Below are 26,162 nucleotides of genomic sequence, written 5' to 3'. Positions count from 1 at the left end.
ACAGGTACTGTATCGAAGATTTATTCCGCATATTTGAAAAGCGGAAAAACATCATCTGCTAAATCACAGCGCGGACGAAAGTGTGTCCCGAGTGATCGTGACAGACGATCATTAAGGGCAATTGTGACGAAAAATAAGAAGACCACAGCTGCAAAAGTTACTGCTGAAATGAATGTTGTGTTACCGAACCCTGTGAGTACCAAAACAATTAGAAGAGGGCTTCACAAACAGGGAATTGCTGGCCGTGCTGCAATTGAGAAGCCACTCATCAGTGATGCTAATGCCCGTAATAGGAAAAGGTGGTATTTAAGTCATAAAGCCTGGACTATAGAGCTGTGGAAGCGAGTAATATGGTCTGACGAGTCTTCTTTCACATTGTTTCCCTTTTCTGGCCGATTTTACGTCTGGAGAACGCCATCTCAAGCCTATAATATAGACTGCTTGTTGCCAAGAGTGAAACATGGCGGGGGTTCTGTTATGGTTTGGGCAGCCATACCGTGGTTCTCTGCTAGCCCCATGATAATTATGTCAGGGCACATGACTGCCAAGACTTATGTGAACATTTTGGCCGATCAAGTTCATCCCATGGTACAAACTTTGTTCCCCGATGGTGATGGTGTCTTCCAAGACGACAAAGCCCCTGTTCACACAGCTCACATTGTTCAGGACTGGTTTTCTGAGCACGAGGATGAGTTGTCCCATCTCCCCTGGCCACCACAGTCACCAGACCTGAATATTATCGAACCTTTGTGGTCTACATTGGAACGGAAAGTGCGTTCTCGTTATCCACCGCCAATATCGTTATCTGAATTTGCCACTGTTTTGCAGGAAGAATGGTATAATATTCCGTTAGCAAACATACAGGAACTGTATTTTTTCATTCCGAGAGGACTGCAAGCTGTTTTGAATACCAACAAGTTTCCTACACCATATTAAGCAAAGAAACATGTTTTTTTAAAGGTGTTTCCATATTTTTGTCCAACCTCTGTACATTACAGCCTTGATTTTCGTCTCTACCTGAATGCAATGTATCCTCAGCACTGGATCGGCAGGGGTGGTCCAGTGCATTGACCAGCAAAACCGGCAAACCTCACTTACACTGACTACTTCCTTTGGGGGTACGTCAAGATATTGGAGTAGAAAACCCCCATTAACAGTGCGGAGGAATTTGTTGCACGCATTGTGGCAGCTTCTAAGGAAGTCAGGAACATACCTGATATTTTCAAAAACGTCAGATCCCCCACGAGCCAGAAATGTGAAATCAGCATCACGGTCCGGGGTATAATTTCGAACACCTTCTTTGATATTGTTGTCTGTTTTTATTTTTTGGTTTCTGTCGTATTAAGCATAATAAACATGGAATAAGCGTAATAAACATATTTTCTCATCCCGTTCGTGTTCTCCCTTTCTTGTATTTTGTGTTGTCACTACCGAGCAAGGAAAGTGTTTTTGGCCATGCATTGCTATGTGATTTTCCATTGTCTAGAGGTACGTTACCTCTCCTGAAAGTTTGTGCCGATTTGCTGAAAGGCGCTGCATATAAAGTATCTGATAATTTGTATGAACATTAATATTGTAGCAAAAATTGTTTCTTTCGATCGGGCACATAGTAGTTAAGTGGGTGAGACTTAGGCTTCGGAAACCGAAGGTCCCAGGTTCGAAAATCATATAAAATAATATCAAATTAAAATAGCTAAAATTTTCTCATTGAATGTTTAGCAAAGGAAGGAATACTTCCCAAATCAAGATCTAAATGTTTTACACCATAGGGCAGACTGGGAGTCCTTATCATCTGTTTCAGAGCTCACGATGTTTAAGGAACTACATTATCTGTATTATGACATCAACAAAGCTACCAAAATATTCAAAACCTTGGTGGATTTGTTAATACGAAAAATCTTAGAAACAGCACAGAAACATTTGGAGAGTTTTTTTGCAGGTATCCCATTTTGCCAAACCTTTGAAAAGCCAAAGTAGTTGCCAGAAAAAAAATGGTGGTCTTTTGTTACTGTTATTCACTATTGATTCTTTCTACGAGGTTAAACGATGAATGAAGCTCGTTCTTTTATAAATATAAGACAAATGTGTAACAAATCGTGCTTTAAGCAACTAGCATTTTTAAATAGACATGGCTTCAGAATAAGTTACGCTTGACCATATACAGCGGTGTCAGCCTGTGCAGCAAATCAGCAACTTCACATACGAAACGGTGCACCATTTTTTATGATATCTTGAATTTTATCAACAGTTACCATTTTTTCCTGCTTTTGAGGAAAAAAATGGTAATCTGTTGATATCCGCATACCTCTGAGCATTTTGTTACAGAAATGCATTGCCAACGACGCTTTACTTAATCGGATACTGGAGGGTTTAATCACTCGTAGAGACGCTGGTTTTCATAAATGTGATAAGTATGAACTTGCTTCGTAATAACAAAAACGCATTGATTCTGCTGAAGCTTACTTTTATTAAACAAGTGTACTTCTTTTTCCCATTCTGTTCTTTTTTCTGTAGTTTATTTCATTTGTATAAAACCTAATACACGAGCAACTTTAAATGGCTTTGAAACGAAACAATAAAACATAAGTAATATGGTATGTTTCATCATAATTTTATGCTAAATCTCATCTTTCTTTTATTTACTTTTCCAGCCAAATATAAAGTGACCATAATATAAAATAATTAATGAATGAATAGAAAGAACCATTTCAAATACCTCATCAATCAAAACCATTCTTGAAAATGCTTACACATTTTGCAGCAGATAGAAGGGTTTAACACTCAAATAATAAATTTGTAGACCATTGTCAATTTTAAACCTATAGAATAATTTTATTTCTTTACATAATTTCCACTGCTTTGTCTATTATACAGTATGCTTATAAAAAGTTTCATATTACTCCGGATGAACTGCCAGAAATCAGTAGCGCAATTTAAATAAATAAATTAAATAATGTAGACCAGAGTTTGTTATTGATACATGTGTCATATTTTGGGAAACTATGGTCTATATTATTTAATTTATTTATTATATTATACCGTTATTCATAATAAACGGACGCTGAGGTGGATATTTTCAACTGCGATGAGACAGACTTAAGAGCTGTATTATAGACGGCTGTATCGTCGGATTAGTAAGTGAGCAGTTGGTTTGGATCATTCTGTGCCATTGGAAATTTGTCACATAGAGAAGGCATAGTAAATACCCTAAGATGGAACCTTGCGAAACCCCTGCTATTATCAGATTGGTTGTGAAGAAGAATTTTACTGTGTGACAGTGAACGTGGAATTTTACAGACAGGACAATTGCTGTATTATTGTCAATAGTCACAAGCTTGTAAAATAGTCCATTATGTTAGACACTGTCAAAAAATGCGGTCGAGTACCTCTGTACCTCGATTTAATTTTAATTTATGTATATATTTAAATTTTCTCTATTCTAATGCAGTGGTAATGCAAAGTAACCCAAATCGTAGGTCATCAGTGATCTACATTTCAAGGAAATACCAGTGTGCTTAATTTTAATTTTAAATTTAAGATTTATCTGAATATACATTACCAATTACTAATAACAACGATTACTGTTTGTATAGAAAGATTATAAAAGATAATTTTTCTGCATATCTTTTGAAAATTTTTATTAATAATTCTTACAGAATAATTGATTAAAATCCATTTAATCAATTATTCTGTAAGAATAATTTAAGTATTTATATTTGTATTCAAATTTTCCAAAACAAACACTGAAATAAAGTGGAGAATTAAAAAATAATTCCCTTACTTTATTTATGTTCACTTATGTATAACTATTTCATAGAACCTCATGATCAAAATTAATGCTTAGACTTATCCAATTTAAACGTCGTAAAGTATACTGAAGAGTGGAAACCTTCGCTTTTTCCTAAATCAGTTAAGACATGTATCTATTACGGAAAGATATCAATAACGCAGTAAAACTTCACATAGAAACGTGACTTTAGTAAGAAATGTAATTTTAAATTCCATCGTTTTATTTGCATTCGTCGTAGAAAGAAATCCCACAAGGGGATTTATCTCGATAAGCCTAGAATTCGAAAATTATGTTTCTTGCGAAGGGTAATGAAATATAAATATAGCTCCTCGTTAAGAAATTTTAAAAATAAATTTTGAGGCGCATTCAAATTTAATCCGATTTGAAAGATTTTCTTCTTTAATAGGATACATTTTAATGCTGTATTTACTTTTGTTTTCCTAAAGAAATATTACTTATGTTTAACGTTTATTATTTAAATGCACTGGTGTAATACTGAAGCAAAACTGAAGTAAGAATATTCTTGAACTTGCTTTCTATTTGAATAATTATTACTAATAACAAAAACTATACATATGGATTCTATAGGGAACGATTTTATCTGGTAGATAATCAATTTTAAATTATCTCAGGACATTAGTCTTCACTATCAGTAAGAAATCTATTATAATATATAATAAATATAATTAATTTTTAAATTAAACAAAGAAATCTGTATTAAAAAACTAGTTAATAATTCTTTTATTATTTGATGGAGTAGTTGTTTACTAACCGAGCTCATTAAATTGGTTCATTTTGTCTCACCTTAATTTAAAAATCTTTCAGCGTTCCAATGTAATAACACTTGTCATAATCGAGTATGTCTTAGGAACGAAGCATTTTAAAGAATGCCTGAACACGGAAATGTCTCATAAGTGCATCTCAACATGAAAGCACAGCCCATCTGAGATACGCCTAACATGAGCCTTTACAATTCAATATGGTGTAAACAGTATTGCATTCGTCGTAAAAAATCTCACAAGATATATTTATCTTGATGAGGCTGGAATTCAAGAATTATCTTTCTTGAGAAGGATAATGAAATATAAATACATCTCCTCGTTAGAGCTTTTAAGACTAAATCTTGAGACGCATTCGAATTTAATCTCATTTTATACTCAAGTAATAATAAAAAACAACTAGTCCATCAAATAATAAAAAATAAACTCATCTGATTAATTTCCCAAAGATACACATAAATTCCCTTTGACTGGACATGGGAATTTCTGCATATTAAAGTACACTTGGAATGTTTTACTTTATGTTTGAGTCGATAGCCTTCCTTATTAATAGTTCTTGCTAATTACTGATTGTGTTTTCAAGCTTACAACACATATGCCATGCTATCACAGAGAATATTCATTTAATTTTGTTTCATTACTACGAACTCCAGATATAGAGGATATGTAGGGACACATGGACTTCGTAGATACATTGTATTTTACTGCTAAGCAGCGATATTTTCCTACGAGATTTCGTTTTCGGCAATAAGGACAAAATCAAAATGAAATTATCTAAAACATTTAAAATCTACTAAGGCAGACAGTAGTCGCGTCCCATGATTCGACATAATAATAGATTGCTTATAGCTATGCATATCAAACTGGAACACTATGGTTATCATTCACGTGCGTGAATAAGTTATTAAATAAAGGATGTGAAACAAAATAGCATGAATATACATACATTTAATACTATAAGAGCTCCTAATGAAAATTACTTCACTACCATTTCAATACTTCGTTTAGAATGAAAGACGAATATTCCAACAATATTTTCCACATATCTGGTAATAATTCTTAATGACTGCGTTATAAATGTGATATTCATCAGCTTCTCTTAGACTGTGGATTTATGAAGCTGTGTTATGGAAGCAAAACTACAACACACTTATAGTACACTCAACGGGTATGAAAAAATGTATCTATCTGTTAATCTTAACATGATATTACTCTTCCCTACAACCTATGTCCAACCATTCTGTAAATCTTTCTCACAGCAAGACAACTTGGTACGAAGGTAAAATAAAATTGATTTTTACGAAATCGTAGTTTCACATCTAAACACATAGCACAGTCAGATGTTTTCATTAGGAGCACTGTTCTTTGTAAATATGTCAGCAATGGAATCTGGAAAGTTTCTGGAATCGATTCCATTTCCAACAGTTCTAGTAATCAACCGTATTTTGATATCTTTCTACGGATCTACGAAATCGTACTCGTTACCTTCTTTGCAAAATGTTGAAAATAAAGCAGATGTATGGCAGTAATTATTCGGAGGGCACGACTTAGACAATGTACCATCTCCACAGTCATAATCTTTGCCAGTTTCAGGATCTCTCAGTGGCAAATTTCCATTGCATGGATCCAACACGAAATAATCTGAAAATAGCTAACATTAAGCTTAAACTGGTATTAGTTATTGTTTTCTTAAAATGAAGACTATTTCTGTGTGCAGTCCTTTTACAAGAACGAATAATTACACTGGTCAAGAGCGAAAAATCTTTAAAGAAGTATACATGAAGCTTATTAATAATTAATTAATTAATTAAGACTAATTAATTAATAAACAACTCTTAAGACCTGTTTATTTCAGATAATCAATAAATAATTGTCTGACATATACTATTTTGCAGATTAAGCACAGAATGAATAAGATATACAGATGATTTCAGATTAAGAATATATACAGGTATAGGTAATTTTTTCAAATTACGAAATAAGCTTTTCGGCATTTCTGTACGAAATTTGCACTTATTTATGTAAAACTGTGTTATACGTTTTTACTAATTTTAAGATTATGATATTTTAATGATTTTATTACCTATTGTTTTTGTGAGTTACTTACATTTCAGAAGAAATGATTTTTTTTATTGTGCTTCTCAATTAATTTTCCGATGTATACAGTACATCGGGTATCATTCGTTCTGCTTCAGGGGAAAATGATTGTGAAAGACTGATAGCATATAACTACTATCTACCTCCAAAATTGGCAAACATACAAAATTATTATATCTTCTGTATTGCTCCTTCATATCCAAGATAACGCGGCTTGCAATTACAACAATACGTGCCTTAATTTGATTTCTGCAGATGGACAGAAAAAAGATTGCTTCCATCATGTGATTAGGTTAAATGTTGATTTCAGTAAATCATAAGGATAAAAATTAAGAGAAATCAGACTATCACATGTTCCTACACAACCGCTCTCCTGTACTGATATCTAAATATTTTCTCAGAGATTTTGAGCAGGTTTGCAGACACTCTGAGTAGCAAAGATAATGAACAGGTAGATCATTAACATTATAAGGTATTTCTCCCTCCTTCTTGGCATGCCTTCGTGGTGTGTTGGTCTGCACGCTGGGTGCGTATTTCAGAAGTCCGCGGTTCGATACCCGGCAAAGGCGTTCTATATTTTTCATCTTTCCTGCTTCCAAAAAATACCTAATGCCTCTACAACATAACAGTAAAGATGGTGGAGGGGCAGAAAATAATATTTTTGATTTTTCAAGAAAATGCCACTTTAAACTATAATGCTTATAAAATTCAGTATCGTTTCTATTATTTATATTTATGTGGTTGTTGACCAGTGTTAGTCAATTCATTTATAATGTAATAATCTTAAAGAAATGGCATTGATAAATACTACATTCTGTTAATTTTCAAAAATTAGAAAATGATGTAGAATCAACTTTACAGTTCTATAATTTTGAAAACGTTTTACAACACATGGAACATACATGTATTCTGCAATGACAGATTGACAAAAATTCAAAAGATTCAGCAATATCTATTCTGGAGTAGCTCGTAATTCTTCATTAACTTTTGAAAGTAGTTTATCAACAATTCATGAATATTAGGGATCAATGTGAATAAGGTTTCGTAAACGTTATGCCATAGTAAAAGTACAAATTCTTACAATAACAGGAACTTGGGCGCTGCAATGTTCTGTATTTAAATAGTTTTAGCATAATTCATTTTCTTTCAATTGTATATATATATATATATATTCAACTTATAACTACCTCAACAGCAGGTTAAGAATTGTTTTATGATTAACAGAGGCTCTTTACAAAAATAATTTTCACTTTATGCACTTTCTTAGCAGCTTGTGAACTTTTTTTTTAAGTTGCAATATTTTAAACAGATTCAATTTTAAAATTTATAAATGTTTTACAGCAAATATGTGGCCTAAAATTACATACAATTTAAAATCTCTGAGTTGTGTTTCTCATAACTAACCATTCAATTTAGAAATATAAGCAAACTTATTTACATAGTTTTGTTTAATGTTTACAATTTTTTTAAAGACAGTAAATGTTAAGGATATTATGTGATTCTGTGAAACGCAAACGTTTCGTGTTTTCTTTCGTTGCCTTCATTTACATATTTCATTTACATATTACATTACATATTTCATAATATTTTATCATTAACATCGGAACATCAGTTACTTCGTTTAATGAACAAATACAGAAACCACAATCATTGCTTGGAGTACTGATAAAGTTAAGTCAAAGTTAAAAATAAATGCCACTAAACTTTTAAATCTATATTATTCTATCTATATTTATATTATGTATTTAGACTGAAAATTCTTAACTATGAATTTTTCTTAACTATTTCTTAAATGTGAATTAAATTAAATTAGAAAATTAAAAAACTATATATGATTGTAACGTTATGAAATAAATGTCAGTTATAGATATCTATATCATATGAGAATTTGGAGTCGTCAAATAATTATCTTATACATACCCCGACCTTTTATTGCTGCATTATTAACAAAATGCTTTAATTTCCTACAAACATGGAAGATCAATGAAAATTGCTATTTAATCACTAACTGCAACTATTCTTTCCTGTATATGAGGATAAGATGCTGAAGTTCTTTGATGTGAGCTCAATTAAGTAGAAAATTATTCAAGGTAGGGAATAATTAGCTGAATCAGAACTGTTATTTTTAAGTGGTTATAAGAGACTTCAAAACAACACTATTTAAAAATGATTTGATTTTGGTTTTAGCAAGATGAGAGGCAAGCATTCTTTATTTAATAATTTTCAGTAATTTGGTAAAGTATAGAATTTTTGTCTATATCTAGAAAATAACACTTTGGAGGAAATTAAGGGACTATAAAAATTACTCAATGTAATATGAAACGAGAAATGAATCTTCAAAATTATTAGGCTTTATTATTTTGCAAGCGAGCCTCTCTGTCTGAGCTCAGTTTCCGTAAGTCTGATATTATTTCTTAATAAATCGTATTTAACGACTCAGGTAGCGCATTAATGCCGAGTGCTCTTAACGTTAAGAAAGTACTTTTAGGGCAAATGAAGTGAAACTGATTCAATATAAACTTTCGTTCCTCTTAAGCAATAAAAAAAAAGCACACATGATACACGCAAAATAAAATAACAACAGACCTAAAACTTTACATGTGATAATGATTCCATATTTAAAATAAAAATATTTAGTTACTATTTTCCTATAACGTGACCTACATATTGTTTTATAGTGATTGCTATATACAAATCTTTTACATCTCGCGGATGAAAAAGTACTACTTATTTTTAAATTTTAAGGGGCTGTTAAGAAAATCCACCCGTTGCAAAGCTGTTGCGTGGAGCAATAGGTGCACGAGAGTTCTTATATTATTTAGTTGCGCCTGCCATTAGTCTAGCGATAAAGTCAATGAACACTGGGAGTTTGGCGGGGGTTCGAGTTCTTGCAAACAGATTGGCTGCATGGACATTTTCGTGTTTTTCTCTATGTGTAATGCAGATTCCAGCCGCTGTCCTTTTGAAAATCTTTCAAAAATACAACTCTCACTTTATATTCAGGTGTTGCTATTTGGTAGATGCGTTCGAGATTCTGACGATTTAATTTAGGGTTGCAGTGAAAATATTTCGAAATTTTTTTATGGCTACACCGATTTTTTCTGGGAAAATTTATCATCGTATTGAAAAAAAAATAAATGACATTTGAATGATACACATATCAGCAAAATTTTAGGCGTTAAACATTTGGAAAAAAATATTGTAAAGGACAAATGACAACACAAGAGAAAACAGGGAAAATTTCTTCTGAGCATCGCAAGATTTTAGACACTTCACGAAAACCGGTATTTAAACAGCATTTATTAATTGAGTTTGTATAATTACTTATTTTCGTCTATATTTTCATAAACTTACATTCATTAAGATGATGCTTACATTATTAAAGACAGTAAGATTATAAGGTAATATATGCCAAGTAGCAAAACTTCTGATGATAAAGCCGTTCATAACGCTCAGAAGGTTAATTGGAATTCCAAGTTTTCAACGCGCCCACCATCGGCAGACAATAAGGCATTGCATGCGAAATATTATTGAGAACGATGAAGAATATAATATCGCAGAAGGGATCAAACAAATTTTACGTTTCATAGCAAGCATATTTCAAGGTCTTTACGCCATCGACAGAACAGGTGGCCCACTGGGTTAGGTCGTGGCCTTAGAGATAATCTCGAAGGCCACGGTTAGGTGCTCTTCAGCCGATTGGAGGTCTAACAAATCTCGCGGATTTGATGCGTATACCAAATTTCAGATAACCTCAGAACCAGAAATCCTTGGGATCACGGTGGCCATAAACTGCAAAAGTATGGAAAATGATTTTATCTTGAAACGTTGTACACTGCGAAAAAAAAAAAAATGGGACAGTTCTATATCTTCCGTTCTACCGGGCCGATTGACGAAATTCAAATTGCGTTTTTCATGTCTCGAAAGCGTGACTTAGGATATATATTAGATTTATATGTAGCATCAATTCTAACATAGATATTTTGGCACAAAATAGGACTTTTTCTGAAATGACCTGCCAAATTTTTTTCCCCATATTTCGATTTTATGATTCAAATTATGCCAGACTACCAAGTTTTGTAAAAATCGCACGAGTAATTTTTAAAAACTTAGTTCTCAAAATTTTAGCTTCTCAATGTTAATTGAATTTCATATATATTTATTAATATCTCATTTTTTATTAAACCCTTTTGATTCTTCCTCTCACATTTCGAAATTTAGGTTCATTCCCAAAAAAAAAAAAAAAACTCACACATTTTTTATGATTTAATTTTTTAATTTTGTATTTTTAAATAATTTTTATGAATTTAAAAAAAACAATTTTGAATTATAAACTATAAAATTTTACCATCATCTTAAAGTAGGTGTATTTCTAAGCATACTTGCAAAAAATTAGAATTTTTTATTCAAAATTTTCTAAGATATACACGAATTTTCATATTTGCGCGGTTTTGAATTTGACATCTTTTTTTGAGCGATAATAACGCCAAATGTGGTTTATGTGTGTGTATTGTGTATTTAATTATGGCAAAGCACACCAGGGCTATCTGCCTAAGGGGAGGGATGCCTTCGTGGAGGACTTTCTAAGGGAAACTGGCTCGTATACACGTTACACATGGGGAAAACCACGAAAACATCCATGCTGCCAGCACGTTCGCGGGATTCTAACTTCGGACCGAACTACCAGTGTTCAGCGACTTTACCGCTCGGCCGCTGACATGTGGCTTATGAATTTTGTTACAGTGAACTGCCACAACTATTTTTAACCTTAATTTTAAATAAATTTTTACGTAGAATTAATTATATGAAGTTTTTCCCCTGAATAATGTGTAATAAATATTTATTAATGCTATATAAAAAGCTGTTTTTTTAATTATAGACGACATTATTCAAATTTTTAACTTTTTTTTTTCAATTTCTTTCTTTCTTCCACATTTATAAATTGAGTAAAGGTAATTTTGTAAGAGTAAATTTTTACCTTCGCCGTGTTATCGTCTGCTACTTAACTTCATTTAAACTGAGTTATCTAAAACTGAGATAGATCGTTTGATGTTTATTTTCAAAATGTTTTTAAGCAAACAGGACGTTGACAGTTTGGGCCATGTCCCAGCTTTAAAAAATATATATAAATATAAATTTTACATTAAATCCCTTAGAAAGAATGTTTTAAGTAGTAATTTTCTCTCGTACTGTAGATTTTATAAAAAACATCTTTAATATAGAAATTTTTAGGCTTAAAAAGTCTAAATAATATGATTAAGATTTTTTGCACCCGAAATAAGAATTGGGTCACTCGGTGGTACAGGATAAGCGCTGCTGGAGTGGTTTATTTCTTTCTCATTTAACAAAAATCTTTTAATTCAAATATTTATCCTTTCGAATTTATGCTTTAAACTTTATTTATATTGTCTAGAAGCTCTCTTCAGCTGAAACGCATTTAATGCAATTGATATTAAAAAAAATGACAAGAATGGAAAATTTATGCAAATGTAAAAATCGAAAAATCTTAATTTTCATGTGTCAGCACTGAAAATAAATGTAAAAGGAAAGAAGGAAATCAGGTGGAAAGAAGCAAAAATTTAAAGAGGAATCTACTTCAAGAAAGTTGGGTGTTCAAAGAGAGAACCAGCAAACACTTACAATAGCAAATAGCATCAATTGAGTTTGTACTAACGGAAAAGACAAAAACGATATCATTGCAGATTAAAGTTGAGAGCGACTGGTTTTCGGCTTATGGTTGTATAAATTTAAATTACGTCATAGAAAATCATATTGTATCACAAACGGAACACGGCATGATTTCTCAGTCGAACTATTTGAAGATTCAGGAATTTATCCAGTGACGTACATGGATGTCAGCTAAAGACGTTTTCCGTCTTGATGAAACCAGTCTTTCCTTTCATCTCATGCCTTCAATGCCTAGCCTCTAAAGACTGATAAAGGTCTTCAGGGCCAAACGTGTAAGCATGTTGGCATTTTTTTACCTGAGCCTGCATTTGGACACGGTCAACTTTATGTTGCCTGTTCAAGAGAGTTCATGAAAGAAGAGGTAAAATTAAAAATAATAGATGGTCCTCTGCAAGGCAAGCTTAAAAATGATGGAAAGATCTACACAAATGTTGTGTACAAAGAGATCTTTGACATGTGAATTAACATTTCATTATATAAATCACCTTTATTGATTGAGCTAGCGGTGGGCTCTTAAGAAATGTACCGCCAGTTTTTTCCTTCATTCCATTCTACTTTAAGCAATTAAGCAAGTAGGAGGGGAAACCCAGTGGTGCAGTAAACAAAAGGGCGTCAGTTTTGTAATGGTGTTTACTCCTTTGGTTTTCTATTGTTATCGCTATCTGTATGTGTTTTGTTCTAATTATGTCTATGTGATTCTAGTATTTATTCAAAACTGGCACTTGCACCTTTGTAATCTTATGCTTTGTCAAAACTTCAAATGTACCCTTTATTTATCTATTTATTTTATTTTTTTTTTTTTGAGCCCTTGTCTGGCCATGTATTTGTTGAACTTTGACTCAATAAATACTAGGCCCGGGCGGTTGGTGTGAACATGCTTCTGGGGGCTTCTTTGGTCTTTTGGACTGCCACCTGGATGGCCTGGTCGCTGGGTTTCGGTGTATGGTGCGAGGCGCCTGTGTGGTCCATCTGGCTCAAGATAGAGGTGGACGTGTTGCATATGCCAATTAACCATTACGGTAAAGGGATGGTGCACACGTCCCCCGTCAACTATCAACTATCAACTCGCCGCCTGCCCTGGGTAATTCAGTTTAAACTAGCAGACACATTTGCACAAATCATTTTAATTGCAAATTATAATATCTAGAACAGCGGTCATTTCGTTTGACCACCGGGCTTTCTAGTTTTTATATAAATGAGTAATATCATAAACTTCCTATGCAGATTTTGTATAGTGAAATGTCGTCTTTTAAGTCTGCATGTCGAGATCATCAATATACATATTTTAATAGGCGTTTCTGTACATTTCATTTATCTAATAATCTAAGTAAATGTACTGAAAAGTTTGAAAATTGCATCATATGAGAGAGTTAAGAAAAATGTGAATTAATGCAAAGGAGCCACGAATGAAAACTAACCTGAGAAATCGAAAACGAGTTACAAAATAGCTAGGTGAGAAATCCAAAGCTTGAGTTAGTTTAACTATGTTGTCATCATACTATCTCGAAGACAAAATCACGAAAGCAAAGTATAAGAAAATAAGCATAGACAGAATGAAAGAATGACATCAAGAAAATTCATAACCAAACGAAAGTATATTTTCATACAGCAAGCACGTTAATCGGGGGTTTCTACGAGTTAGCTTTTTAGTAGTACACCGCAAAAAATTACGATATTATAAATACATTTTTGCAATAAGTAAGCGTTAAAGTGTATCATTTCTAAAAGAAACAATTGCCAATGAAAATTAGGAAATCTTTCTGAACATTGGAACTAGATGAAAAACACGAATAGAAAAATATTTAAAACAAAATAAATACCTCCACAGTTTTCCGGCGCAACAATTTCTATATTCTGCTGCAGGCTGCATGCTTCTTCTCTAAGATAGCACTCATTCTCGTAAAGTCTTCCATCGGATCCGCAGACACGGTCGCGAATTGGAGAACAGTGGAATGTGCAAACGCAATGCACATATCCTCTGGGGTCGTGATCACATACACCTCCGAAGCGGCAGTTGGCCATCTCACAAGTTAGACTGTGCATGCTTACATCATGTTCTGAAAATGAAATGAAATGTATTAAATAAATGTTGAATACCATATAAAATAACGTGTATTTTATGAGGTTTCAGGGAAAATTCAGCTGTTATTCTCACAATCTCAGAATAAATTTGATGAAAATTAAAATAAGCTAAAACGTTTGCGAACAATCATTTGACAACTGGGCATTATTCTAATACGAAATCATCACATGACATGTTTATATGTAATCTACTTAAAAAATGGTACATGTAACATATAAACTAGCTTGGAATCGACGGTTTTGTTTTTCTTTTTCCAAAGAGAAACGAAAATACTTCAATTTGAAACTTTTCATTTTGAATTATAAAAGTCTATGAAAAATCTTGAAACATCATTCGTGATATTATTCTTAATACAGAGAAAATTTAATATCCTTCTTAATAAAAAGGGAACATGCCAAGCAGTGCTTCTCTATTCAAAAAAGCACAAACAAATTTCGGAACGACGCGTAATTTTTGCGGCTGTTTAAAATGCGAAGCTTTCCATTTCGAAATAAAAAATGCCGACACAAAAAGCAGTTTCAATCAATATCTTTAAACATCTTTATGTAAGAAGCTACAAACAAAATAATAAATAAAGTTTTACATGTAACAAAATTTGAAAAGCATAATATTGCTGCATTTTGCTTAAAAACGTGGTTAAACGCAGAACATGCCTTTATCAAAACCATTGGTCTAGAGACAATACTTGTGATTTTCTTAAAGCACAGATTAATTAAAAAGGCTGTAATAAAAGTAAATCGAGGAAAAAATGTAAATGTCACTACTAATTGTAAGAAATGTTCGTTCATGTAAAAAATAAAAATTAAATTGATAATAAGGCAGTCAAATGAATATTTGAGAAAAGTATTTACATTTTAAACACTTATTGTCATGTATGAAATCTATAAACAGTCTCTTTATACGTTCATTTGGAGTGAAGTGGTATAAAGAAATCAATAAACCTTTTATAAAAGTCAGTGATGTATGATAGCATTATCACTATTGAAAAACATCTAAAAGTTCAGAAAAATATCTAAAAGTTATTCGAAAAAGAAAAACCATTTTTGTTTTCAGTTGAAACCTTTTATAAACCTTTTATAAAAGTCAGTGATGTATGATAGCATTATCACTATTGAAAAACATCTAAAAGTTCAGAAAAATATCTAAAAGTTATTCGAAAAAGAAAAACCATTTTTGTTTTCAGTTGACACGTATGTCACTTACGTTTGGAAGGTGATTTGTTTTATTTAAAATGTTATTGTGTCAAAGAACAAAAAATACTTGTCCTGTTAACAATAAAATTTTGAAGTATATACTTTTGAGAAAAAAGTAGATGTTTCGAATAATTATATTGATTTAAAAGTACTTCTCTAGCATTGCAATATTTCTTCTGGAATGAAAGATGAATATTTTCCGCATACCTAGCAATAATTCTTAATGATTTCGATATAAATGTCATATTCATGACCTCCTCCTAGAAATCTGGATATATCAAGCAATGTTATAGGACAACCTACAACGGACTGATAGCAGACTTATTGGACAAGCAAAAATGTATCTTAGCATTATATTACTCTTAGTCTTAATCTATGTCTAACTATTCTAGAATTCATTCTCACAGTAAAAGTACTTGATCTGAAGGTGGAATAAAACTGATTTTTATGAAATCATACTTTCACACCTAAAGACGTGGCAAGGTCACATGCTATGATTAGGAGCATCGTACTTTGTAAACATGTCAGCAATGTAATCTGAAAAGTCTCTGGAATCTATTCTCTCATATTGGTTACTGAAAACAGTAGAAATATATAAAAAATTCAAAAAGGCAACCCTAAGCGTATCTGCCTCAACCCTTTTGAAGTTCTTTCTTTTGTGGCAATTCTTACAAGAGATAAGTACATTTTAATGCTTGCTTTAAAAACATATTAGTTCTCGGTTAATAATGGTTTTAGTAATATAAGACGTGAGTTTAAAAGCACTAGATTTTGTAAATTACTTCGTTTAAATATGAATTTTAGTATTAGTAAATAGTATACTTTAGCATTACAGTTTAATTTTGTAAAAACGAACGTATTTTGTTGAAATTTGTATTTTTATAGTAAATTTAATGTTTTTGCATCATTGAATTTGAAGCGAAAAACGACTGTGTAGAGGAGGCATTCAAAATTATCACACAAACGGATTCGGGAAAGGTCAAGATGGATCTTTCCAATGAAATCGATGGATACCTGAAATTTCTCGTGATTACAATTCTTCTTTGTAGTTTAGTTATCGATAAGACAGTTCGTATAAATATTAGATGGAAATACCCCCATTAATGGGACACTTATTTATTTTTATCTCTATAAGTAGCTACTACCGAGGTTTCACGAGGGAATGTGCTAGCACCAGGATACCTGAGCCGAAGTCCCTACCCCTAATCGAATAATTGAGCTTTTTCTAATATTGCTAAGTACCCAAGACAAGAAAAATTCATGAAAAAGTGAACAGTCAAAATTAAGGGATATATGAGTAATAATTTGTAGACGTGAGAAGAACAGCCATTGTCAAGTATAAAGAAAGACGTTTCCTGTATATTAGCTGCAAACAAACTAACTTGTAAAATATTCTATTTGTTTACTGAAGGATGCTTACTTAGTGTTACTAACGACGAGTTACTAATTCATTAGGCGTTTTTTTTTCGGGGGGGGAGTTTCAGTTGTTGCTATTCTATTTTGAGAAATTCGACCTGGAAGTTAATTAAAATGTGATAAAACTCAGCTAAAATGCACACTGGATGTGCCGTATGAGATCGAATATATAATGACGGGTGATTGCTTTCTCTGCGCACTTTATGAAATTTATAGCTGTTAACTGGAAGATATTTCGAAGTGATTAACAATTTGTGTGACAATTAGAATTTTAACCAATCCTATGCTAACTTGTAAAATGTTACCGTAATCAGCACTTAACTCCAAAATTTCCAAAACAACTTAAAGAATATTTGATTTCTTTGGAAATGATTTAAGATTTATTGAACAGGTATAAAGCTAAGCTGTTAAGTTATGTTATAAATGAATTGCAAGACAGTTTAGGAAAGGTAGCAAAGCAGATAACAAGACTTCAGAGTTAATTAAGCGGGAAGTGTAAAGCAGTAATTCAAGGGTAATATGGATATAGAAGCGCGGGAGATTATATTATAATGACATAAAGAGGTTCTGAACAGAATGTAAATACACAAACTCAAATCACGATGCTTTTCATCCGCCGTTATCTAAATGAAACGATCCCAAATCAACAAAGTAAATTTGAAACAGAACATTTCGGATTTTATGCTCAAATTCAAGAAATATTCGAATAGATTTTCTTGATATTAAAGCCTCCTTGTTACAACCTAGAACAAATAAATAGAGTAGAAATTAATTTAAGATTTATTTGGTTGAATGTTGGATATATGCGGATATTTATCAATTTTTAAAGTGTCTCATTAAACTTGTAAGGATTATGTTAATTTTATTAACAGTTAAATTTTGAGTTAAACTTGCTTTCCTATCGCTTCTTAATTTCAACTTACCACTTCCGGTCAGAAAGTAGTTTTAGAATCGCGTCTGAATGCTAATAGAGGAAGAGCGGTATTTAACCGCGAAGTTCTACTGTCTTAGTGAGAGACATACCAGATAGTCTGGCTGCACGCGTCCGCCTTTTTAGGCTACTCTCTCCTAAGCTATTATTACGCTCGGCCGTACTTTAGGCCCTTGAGAGCTTAGCAGTCAATTAGAGTAAAGGAGTCAACTCTGTTAGAATTTTGATAGCTTCGGCTATATCTCTTTAGTTAAGATTAGTTTAGTTTAATTCTTAGTCTCTTAAGTTGAAGCCCGAGTGTCGGCTTTATTGTACAACTTCAAGACGAAGTTCTGTTAAATGTTATTTGAATAATAAAGGGTCTTTTAACCCTTTGCAAGTTTATTCACCGTCTCCCGAACTCAAGCGATTATTCGCTTACTAGTTCTTAAGAGTTTTTACTTTTAACTGTAACTTAGAATTACACAGTGGGGAATCCTACAAACTTGGTAAGATTAAGTGTCCTGTAATGTTTATGAAATAGAAAATAAATTCCTACCTGAAAGTTTCAAGAATGAGAGCAAAAATTTTACAAAGTGATAATAAAACCAAATAATGTAAATAATTTATTTCACCTAGCTAGTACTAAAAATAAGTAAATGTGTTATTTACGCTCATAATAGATTTAAAAGAATGGAGTTGAAAAGCCTAATGAAATGAAAACTTATAAAAATGCATAAAATAATATATATATAGTAGTAAATCGATGTTTTATTTATGATACCGTAAAATGTCTAGGGAACGCTTAGCATACCAAAAACGGCTTTTTAAGCTACATATAAAACCTGGCAATGTAAAATAAACTAAAGGTTTCTTACAAAAAGCAAAATAATAATAGATCCATTTAGTTTTACTACACCTTTCGCCATTAGAATTTAGTATTTACAATTTTGAATTTAGAATTTCTAGAAATATTAGAAAGAATTATTGATTATTGAAATGTTAATCAGTTACTTAATAATTTTAAAATAATAGATACCTAATTATGAAATTGAAGAGGTCTGACGGTCTGACATTTAGCAAATATTTTCCCCATTCTACTAACACAAGTTCTTCCAAAATTTAGTGTAATTTGTTTAATTTCTATAATCGAGTAAATATTAATCCAAGAATTTACTTTAGACAACAATTTTATATAAATAATATATTTTTTACTAATTACTAGTTTAATCTGATTTCCCCCAAACCAAATTATTTAATGGAGTATCTAGCACATATTATCAAACGAATCTTGATATACTACTATAGCTTTTAAAATTAATGATCTTTCCTTTTTTCTGTTTAACTTTCTCAAAATCTATAACCAAGTATGAAGATAGAAAACTCTTACATATTTAACTTGAGAGCAAATGTTTATTAAAGATTTTTTTATATTTGATTTATTTTAATAAATGCAACTCCTTTTAAATTTAAATATTGAAATAATGTCATAAACATACAATTTATAATTAATAATTAATAGGAACTTTTAACTAAAAATGCTTCAAAAGTTTAAATATATAATTTAGACATATATATAATTAGACAGGATAAATCAAATTCTAAATTGTGAAGTTATTGACCAAGTTTGTGGGCTCAGTTATATTACAAATTATTTTAAGTGTGGTACCTTTTCTGAACCTCTCATTTTCTTCTCGCAGTTCCTCGTCAGGATGTCAAGGGAAGAGAGTATAAATAAAGACAAATCTAGAAGTTTATTGAGAGCGCGATTTAGCTGGCCATCGTAGGTTAATATTTTGTTCTTGCTGTTACGCTGACTTGCTAATACGTCGTTTTGGCTATTTAATAAGTCTATCGCCGGGTAGGTTGTTGAGTTAGCCTCAAATTAAATTGTTAGTACGGCATTATTCTTTATCTTTGAATTGACTGTTGAAATATTCTTAAATCCTACCGCAAGTCGTCGGTGTTATTTGAAGACCGAAGTACTGTATTTGTGTTAAGAGTTTGACGAACAATATAAGGTTTATTTTACCCTTCTGTGCTGGTATATTCACCCTTGTCCCAGAATTCACCAGGTTTCTTGGTAAGACCCTTGTACTTTATGATAGCGAAGAGAAGAAGATCTTACAGTTCTGTTTTATTTAATCACTCAAAACGTAAAATAACATAATTTTAATTTCATTCTCATTATTTTATTGGGATTAAAACTTTTCGCCGTCGCCATTTCACCGTGGCCGTTTCGCCGTCGGGACGTTTCGCCGTGAAGACATATTTTCTTTACATGACTGTATTATATCTTGCCGTATTATTCTCGTATTAAGTTATTTGGTTTAATAGTTCTATTTACCTTTTCTATACTTAATAAAGGTTGCTTGTAATAGATACAGTTATCTGTAAGTATAAGACATAAAGAAATTACACATAGTTAGTTGGAAAATTATGTCAGTATCAAAGAGAACTGGAGCTAAACCTCTGATATGACAGAAGTTATCGATTTTAAAATTATGCGGGTGCAATATTTACATGATTCATGAAAATTCCTTGAAATTTTAATCGCATAGTTCAGAGTAATCACTTATATAAGCAGAAAATTGACATTTTAAGAAATCTGAATAGGAAATAAAATTACTTTAGAATCTTGTCAGCACATTACTTTCTTAAAATTAATATGTGTAACGATGTATTTGTATAACATTTTACACAAATTCTTATATATTATTTTATATAAAATGTTTATTAAATTAAATTATTAAACTAAACAGAATTATTAAAGTAAATCAACATAATATAATACAGTCGTGTCGACAAATATAATACAGTCGCGTAAATAAAATTTGTCTTGACGTTGAAACGGCACGACGGCGAAACGGCACAGTGAAACGGCCTCGGCGTATATTCTCATTCCCATTTTATTAGCTGTGATGATTATAAAGTGATAAATTAGAGACGCTGCAACCACAATATGTTATTATACTTGACAAACAAAAATTAACATGGTTAGATTCTTGGAAAATACAGGGATATTCACATTGTTTTTCCGTGCGGGGTATATAAGCTCTCTAATATAATTTCTTACATAATAGTCCAGCTGTCTTACAATTATTATGAGCATTAATTTTTATATTAATTTGTAATATGAAAGCATAGACAGTTACAATCTCAAATCTCTGAATGCAAAATTTATACATTAGACCAGGGGTTCTCAACCGGTGGTACGCAAGAAAAAAATAGGTGGTACGCAAAGAAGCAAAATATTTTTAACTATTAAATTCAGAAATTAAAACCCCAACATCCTGATTGAGTTTTTCTCTAACACTCGTAAATTTATGCGATCTGAGCTTTGCTCATGAGTGGTAGTGTAGTAGTACTTCTTAGTGGTGGTACTAAGGGTTTTCAATTTTTGTTTAGATGGTACACGTTAGTCAAAAGGTTGAGAACCGCTGCCTTAGACCTTGTGACTTAATTATCAGAGCTACGAAAATATGTTACTGCATTCCACATTAAAAGGCGAAACAAGTCAACATTGAAGTCGTTCTAAATTTAGGCAAACTAAGTTTACAATGACATCAATTACATGGAAAAAATCATATGCATATGCAAAGAATCTCACACAAATCTATCCTCTGTATAAAATCAGTATCAATCTAATGCTAAATTTCGCCTAATATTAAAACTGAGCAGCACTGAATTTCAACTTGAAGTGATTTTATAGTGAGTTTGCTTGCTATAACATGGAAATAAATGTCTCACAAAAGGAAAAATATACACAATAAAGAGGAAACATAATTTTGCTCATTATCTATAATGAGCGAAGACAACGGTAAGAATTAACTTTAATTTAGACTTTTCGGATATTTTTATTACCAGTTCATTTTGAAGGTTTCCTTTTAGTACCGCAAAAGTTGCAGCATCTTTATTAAATTTACGATTTAAATATCAAATTAAAAAGGGAAAGCTCTCTATTAATTTATTTTATTTTGTTCTAAAGCGCAGTCTAATGCTGTAGACGGTTTTGATTAGGTAAAAGAGTATCACAGCTATTAGGAAAATCCTCTTATCCGTCAAATACAATTACTAACTGAACGAGTGCTGGTCGCTTCTGAATGTTTCGTGTTTACAAAAATACTCAAACAGCCTTTAATTGAATTTTATTCTAAAATATCGGGATTTAAACTCTCATGCAGTTTATCATGCAGAATGCTCATGGCAATAGAAATAAATTTAAGCTCTTTTACGTTTTACGCTTAAAGAGAAAAATTGTTATGCAGTACTTTACAATTTCCACTTCCACAAATGATATTGTATTTTTAATTATATAATTAGCTTTATAGTAAAAGGAATTTTTGATTAAAATATTACATTAATTTTGAACGAATTATTGAAAAAATGATTGCATTTTTAAGAAATGTTTTTCAGAAACAAGTGAAAGTGAATTCTTTTGAGTTGCAACTTGATATGTACCTAATCTGATTAAAACTGAGTTTTATTGATAATTTTTAATAGCTTTCCTATAGTAAAGAAAACATAGGTTAGGTTACATTATTTACGATAGCAAATCGTTGGAGGGATACTACTTTTGGAGATATAAATATTAATGACAGAACTTTTTATGGGCCGCTAGGTATAGAGGTTAAGGGAGCCTACTGCGGCAACAAAGGGACCAGGCGAGCTTGAAAGTCATCTAGAGAGGTTAACGCATGGAGGTAAGAAACTCTTACTTCCTACCTCCATGGGTTAGCGCTAGGAAAATAGCGGGGGAGAGATTCAGAGACCCGTTTTTTCCAGGTTGCTCTTCATCTGAGAGCGGAACTGAGCGAAGTCATATTATTACCTGTATGGTGATCAAGGCTCTTGCCAACGACAGGCGAAATGCTGATCTCCTTGACACGATGAATATCGTGGGCTTATACTGATCTTTCTGTCAGACATGTGAAATAAGTCGCAACAACACCACAATTTTTATGGGAAAACAGCTCACCAACTGAAGGATAAATATAAACTTATCGTTATCCCTTTCAATCGCCGGTAACCAAAACTGACACGAATTATTAATCTTCAATGATTTTTATAAATTCAGTTATTGGATCACCAAGAGCTTTGATTAAGATGCCAAGTGTGCTTTCTCACGTCAATTCCAACTTACAAATGTGATGGCCTTTTGCTTCACTTAAGCAAACCGAAACAAAATGAGACAAATAAAACGTTGTTCAATCGAAAACGAAACATTTAAAACTAAAGTCAGTTGAGACGAAAGAATATCATTTATGCACTAAAAGAAGCAACCTTGTATGGACGTTTTTAAAGAATTATCTACTTAAAATCATATTGCGTTTATGGCCAAAAATTATGTAATATGAATTCTTTTTTAAAGTTATCTTTCACGGATACGCACTTCATTCTTCAATCATTTTTTTAAATTCATTATTCTGCAATTCTTGAAATATAAACAAAGAAGATACCGCTTTGAAAACGAAAAAGGGTACCCCTTATTACTAATAAACAAATTACAATTCGCATAGCTTAATTTTCCTTTTCCGTAAAAATTTCAAAGCGAAGCATGTCTGCTACAATAACTTAAGTAATGTAAATTAAGAGCATTTATTTTTAATACTCTTAGTAATGCTCGTGAACAATTATTCAACATAAAAGGTGTTTTTTTTTTTTTTTTTTTTTTTTTTTTTGTTACATCTACCGAATGAAAAACATATGCAATATAAAGCAGATGATTTGGAATAAAATAAAAACCTTGTACGGTTCCTTATTTAAGCTCATTAATTAATAAATATGTGCATTTTGAAACACAGAAGAAATATATGTTTTATGTAATCTTAAATAAAACATTTAAAAGTAACAGCTACAAAAGTAATAAAACTTCTTACATTTACAAAAAGGAATTTATAAAAAACATTTTCGGCAAAATTTTTTTCTAAATTTTGCATAGCTGCTAGGCTATTCTTTAGAAAAATAACGCAAAATTTTTAGCGCAGAAAAGCATTTTCAGTGTTGTCTAGGTTTTTGCTGGCTTAGATACTCGTACATGTTCTTTAAAGCTTCGAACTACAACATGCAACCCCGATTTCCTTTCCTTTTATAAAATCGTACTCCTAATGAAGCAATCTTTTCAATGGAAATGTTGCAATATAGAAATATTAAAACTGTATTTTTCTTTAACTGGATTTCTATATGAAATATAAAAAATAGCTGATTAATATTTGGTAAAACAGCAGCCTTGTATTTCGCATAGATTTCAATTAAAGCTCTCTCGATTTCGAAGAAGAACAGATACATATCACTCTTCATTAGCAGCAAAGAAGGAAGCAGCCACGGGCATAATTATACACAAAATTACCAGGCTATATTTATAACAAAAACGTATATATATATATATATATAAAAAAGATAGCAAAGCGAAGACGAAGCCCTCTATCCACGGAAATAGAAAGAAATATCAAAAATTCATAACAGACTTTTAAATGCAATAGGAAGAATTGGAATGAAATTAATATCATTAACTCAACACGCTATTTTATTGTGAGTGCGAAAATCTTCAAGGAAACTGAAGAAGCATTTTGAATAATTATTGCAGACTGAAAATCCAATTTTGATTAAATTTTCAACTATAGGATTAGCTAACGAAGATTTTATTTCTTTTTTTCGATCATAAGATTTGTGTTCCTTGGTATGAAACTTGGGTTGTCATAAAACTTCTCGAAAAATTGAAAAAAACCAAAAATGTATTTTCAGAAATTTTCACAATGTTGTAAATTCGCAAAATAGTTTTTAGAATCAAAATTTTAATGATGTTTTAATTTGGCCAATACACCTCAAACTAGAATGACAAGATATGCTATAAATATCTCGACAATTAAAATCAGAGATGGAATCTTGGATAAAACAATGGATTTTATTGATAGGCGAGAAAATGATTTGAAAATTGATTCCCCAGCTAATTTAAAAGGCACATGCTTTAAAACAGAATAGTAATAATCTCTAATATAAAATAAAATAGTATATATATATCAAGCAAGGTAGTAATTACAATTTTGAAAAACCAATTTGGTCTAGAAAACATCTTGCGCAATATGCTGCAAAATAAGTAAAATATAAAAATTGTAGTAAGCTCGCCTAAAAGTTACCAGGAGCTGCTGCTCCAAAAAGTTCAAGACGTTTTAAAAAAATTAATACATATGAAAATTAAACCATTAAACTTGTGAAACATTAAAAAAAACAGAATCAGATAAAAAAAGTAAGCGGAAAATGGTAAATTAGCCCAACTCGACTTCCAAACTGGCTTTTCAAGGGAAATTTAATTTGTTTGAACGTCGAATCAAGCTAACCCCATTACGCGTTTCGCCGAAACAGACAATTGAAACTTTTTCGCTACAAAATTTTTTTAAAATTTAGACAAAGTGTCTTGGAAAATTTTAATAGTCTCAATTCTCTGTTCCAATTTCCCGACGCGTCCGCACAAAATGACATATTAAGGTGTTAAAATATGTTAAACTATACCGAAACATCTTAAATCTAGACTAAAATCTTAATCTAGATCTTAAATCTAGACTAATAAAATCTGAAATCTAGACTAATAATATGTATATATATATATATATATATATATATGTGTGTGTGTGTGTGTGTGTATGTGTGTGTGTGGGTGGGTGATATTTTGGCAGTCGTGAAACTCGGCATCGGAGTTCAGGCAGATTGCGTATTCGCGAAAAGCAAAGCCATCGTTTTCTTTTTATATTTTACATATATAAAAATCGAATATATTTAAATAGATAGCCTATATATATATATATATTCTGACTTGTAGACATTATTCTTATCTAACCTTTGTTCTTTTTCATCCTTTTTCTTACTTTACGATCATACACTGCAAATGTAAAATATCTGAAAGTTACTTACAAGCATTTAACTCACCGTTTGGGAGATTTCTAATTTGCCATTGCTAATTAAGACAAATTGGAAACCCCATGTGTTTATTTTTGAATTTCTATCTTTTGGTCGTTGTTTTTCTCTTGGTAAGTTCGATTTTAAATGCTTTCTGTTAATGTTTAGGTATATTTCGTATTACTACATTTGAAATTCAATCTTAAATTTAAAAAGTATTTAATTAATTTGTTTTACTTTACTTGCCATTGGAAAGTTTGCATATGGATGTGTTTTTGTATATATCATTAATAAATTTCCTCTGCCTTGAGAA

General features: G+C 31.6%; 1 protein-coding gene across 2 annotated transcripts in view; it reads right to left on the bottom strand.

Annotated features, from left to right (window-relative positions):
• The window catches only part of LOC118203430 (agrin-like), a 686,914-nt gene that overhangs the window by 253,061 nt on the left and 407,691 nt on the right, over positions 1–26,162 (bottom strand). For both annotated transcript variants that reach the window (XM_085810654.1, XM_085810655.1), the window contains exon 8: positions 14,175–14,411. In XM_085810654.1, coding sequence (XP_085666780.1) covers positions 14,175–14,411 — 237 coding nt within the window. The remainder of the gene's footprint in view (positions 1–14,174; positions 14,412–26,162) is intronic.

Source organism: Stegodyphus dumicola, chromosome 2 (genome assembly GCF_044657685.1).
Source record: "Stegodyphus dumicola isolate Sdum_Otavi_A_Nest chromosome 2, ASM4465768v1".
Lineage (NCBI taxonomy): Eukaryota > Metazoa > Arthropoda > Arachnida > Araneae > Eresidae > Stegodyphus > Stegodyphus dumicola.
This window is presented reverse-complemented; position numbering and strand designations above follow the sequence as displayed.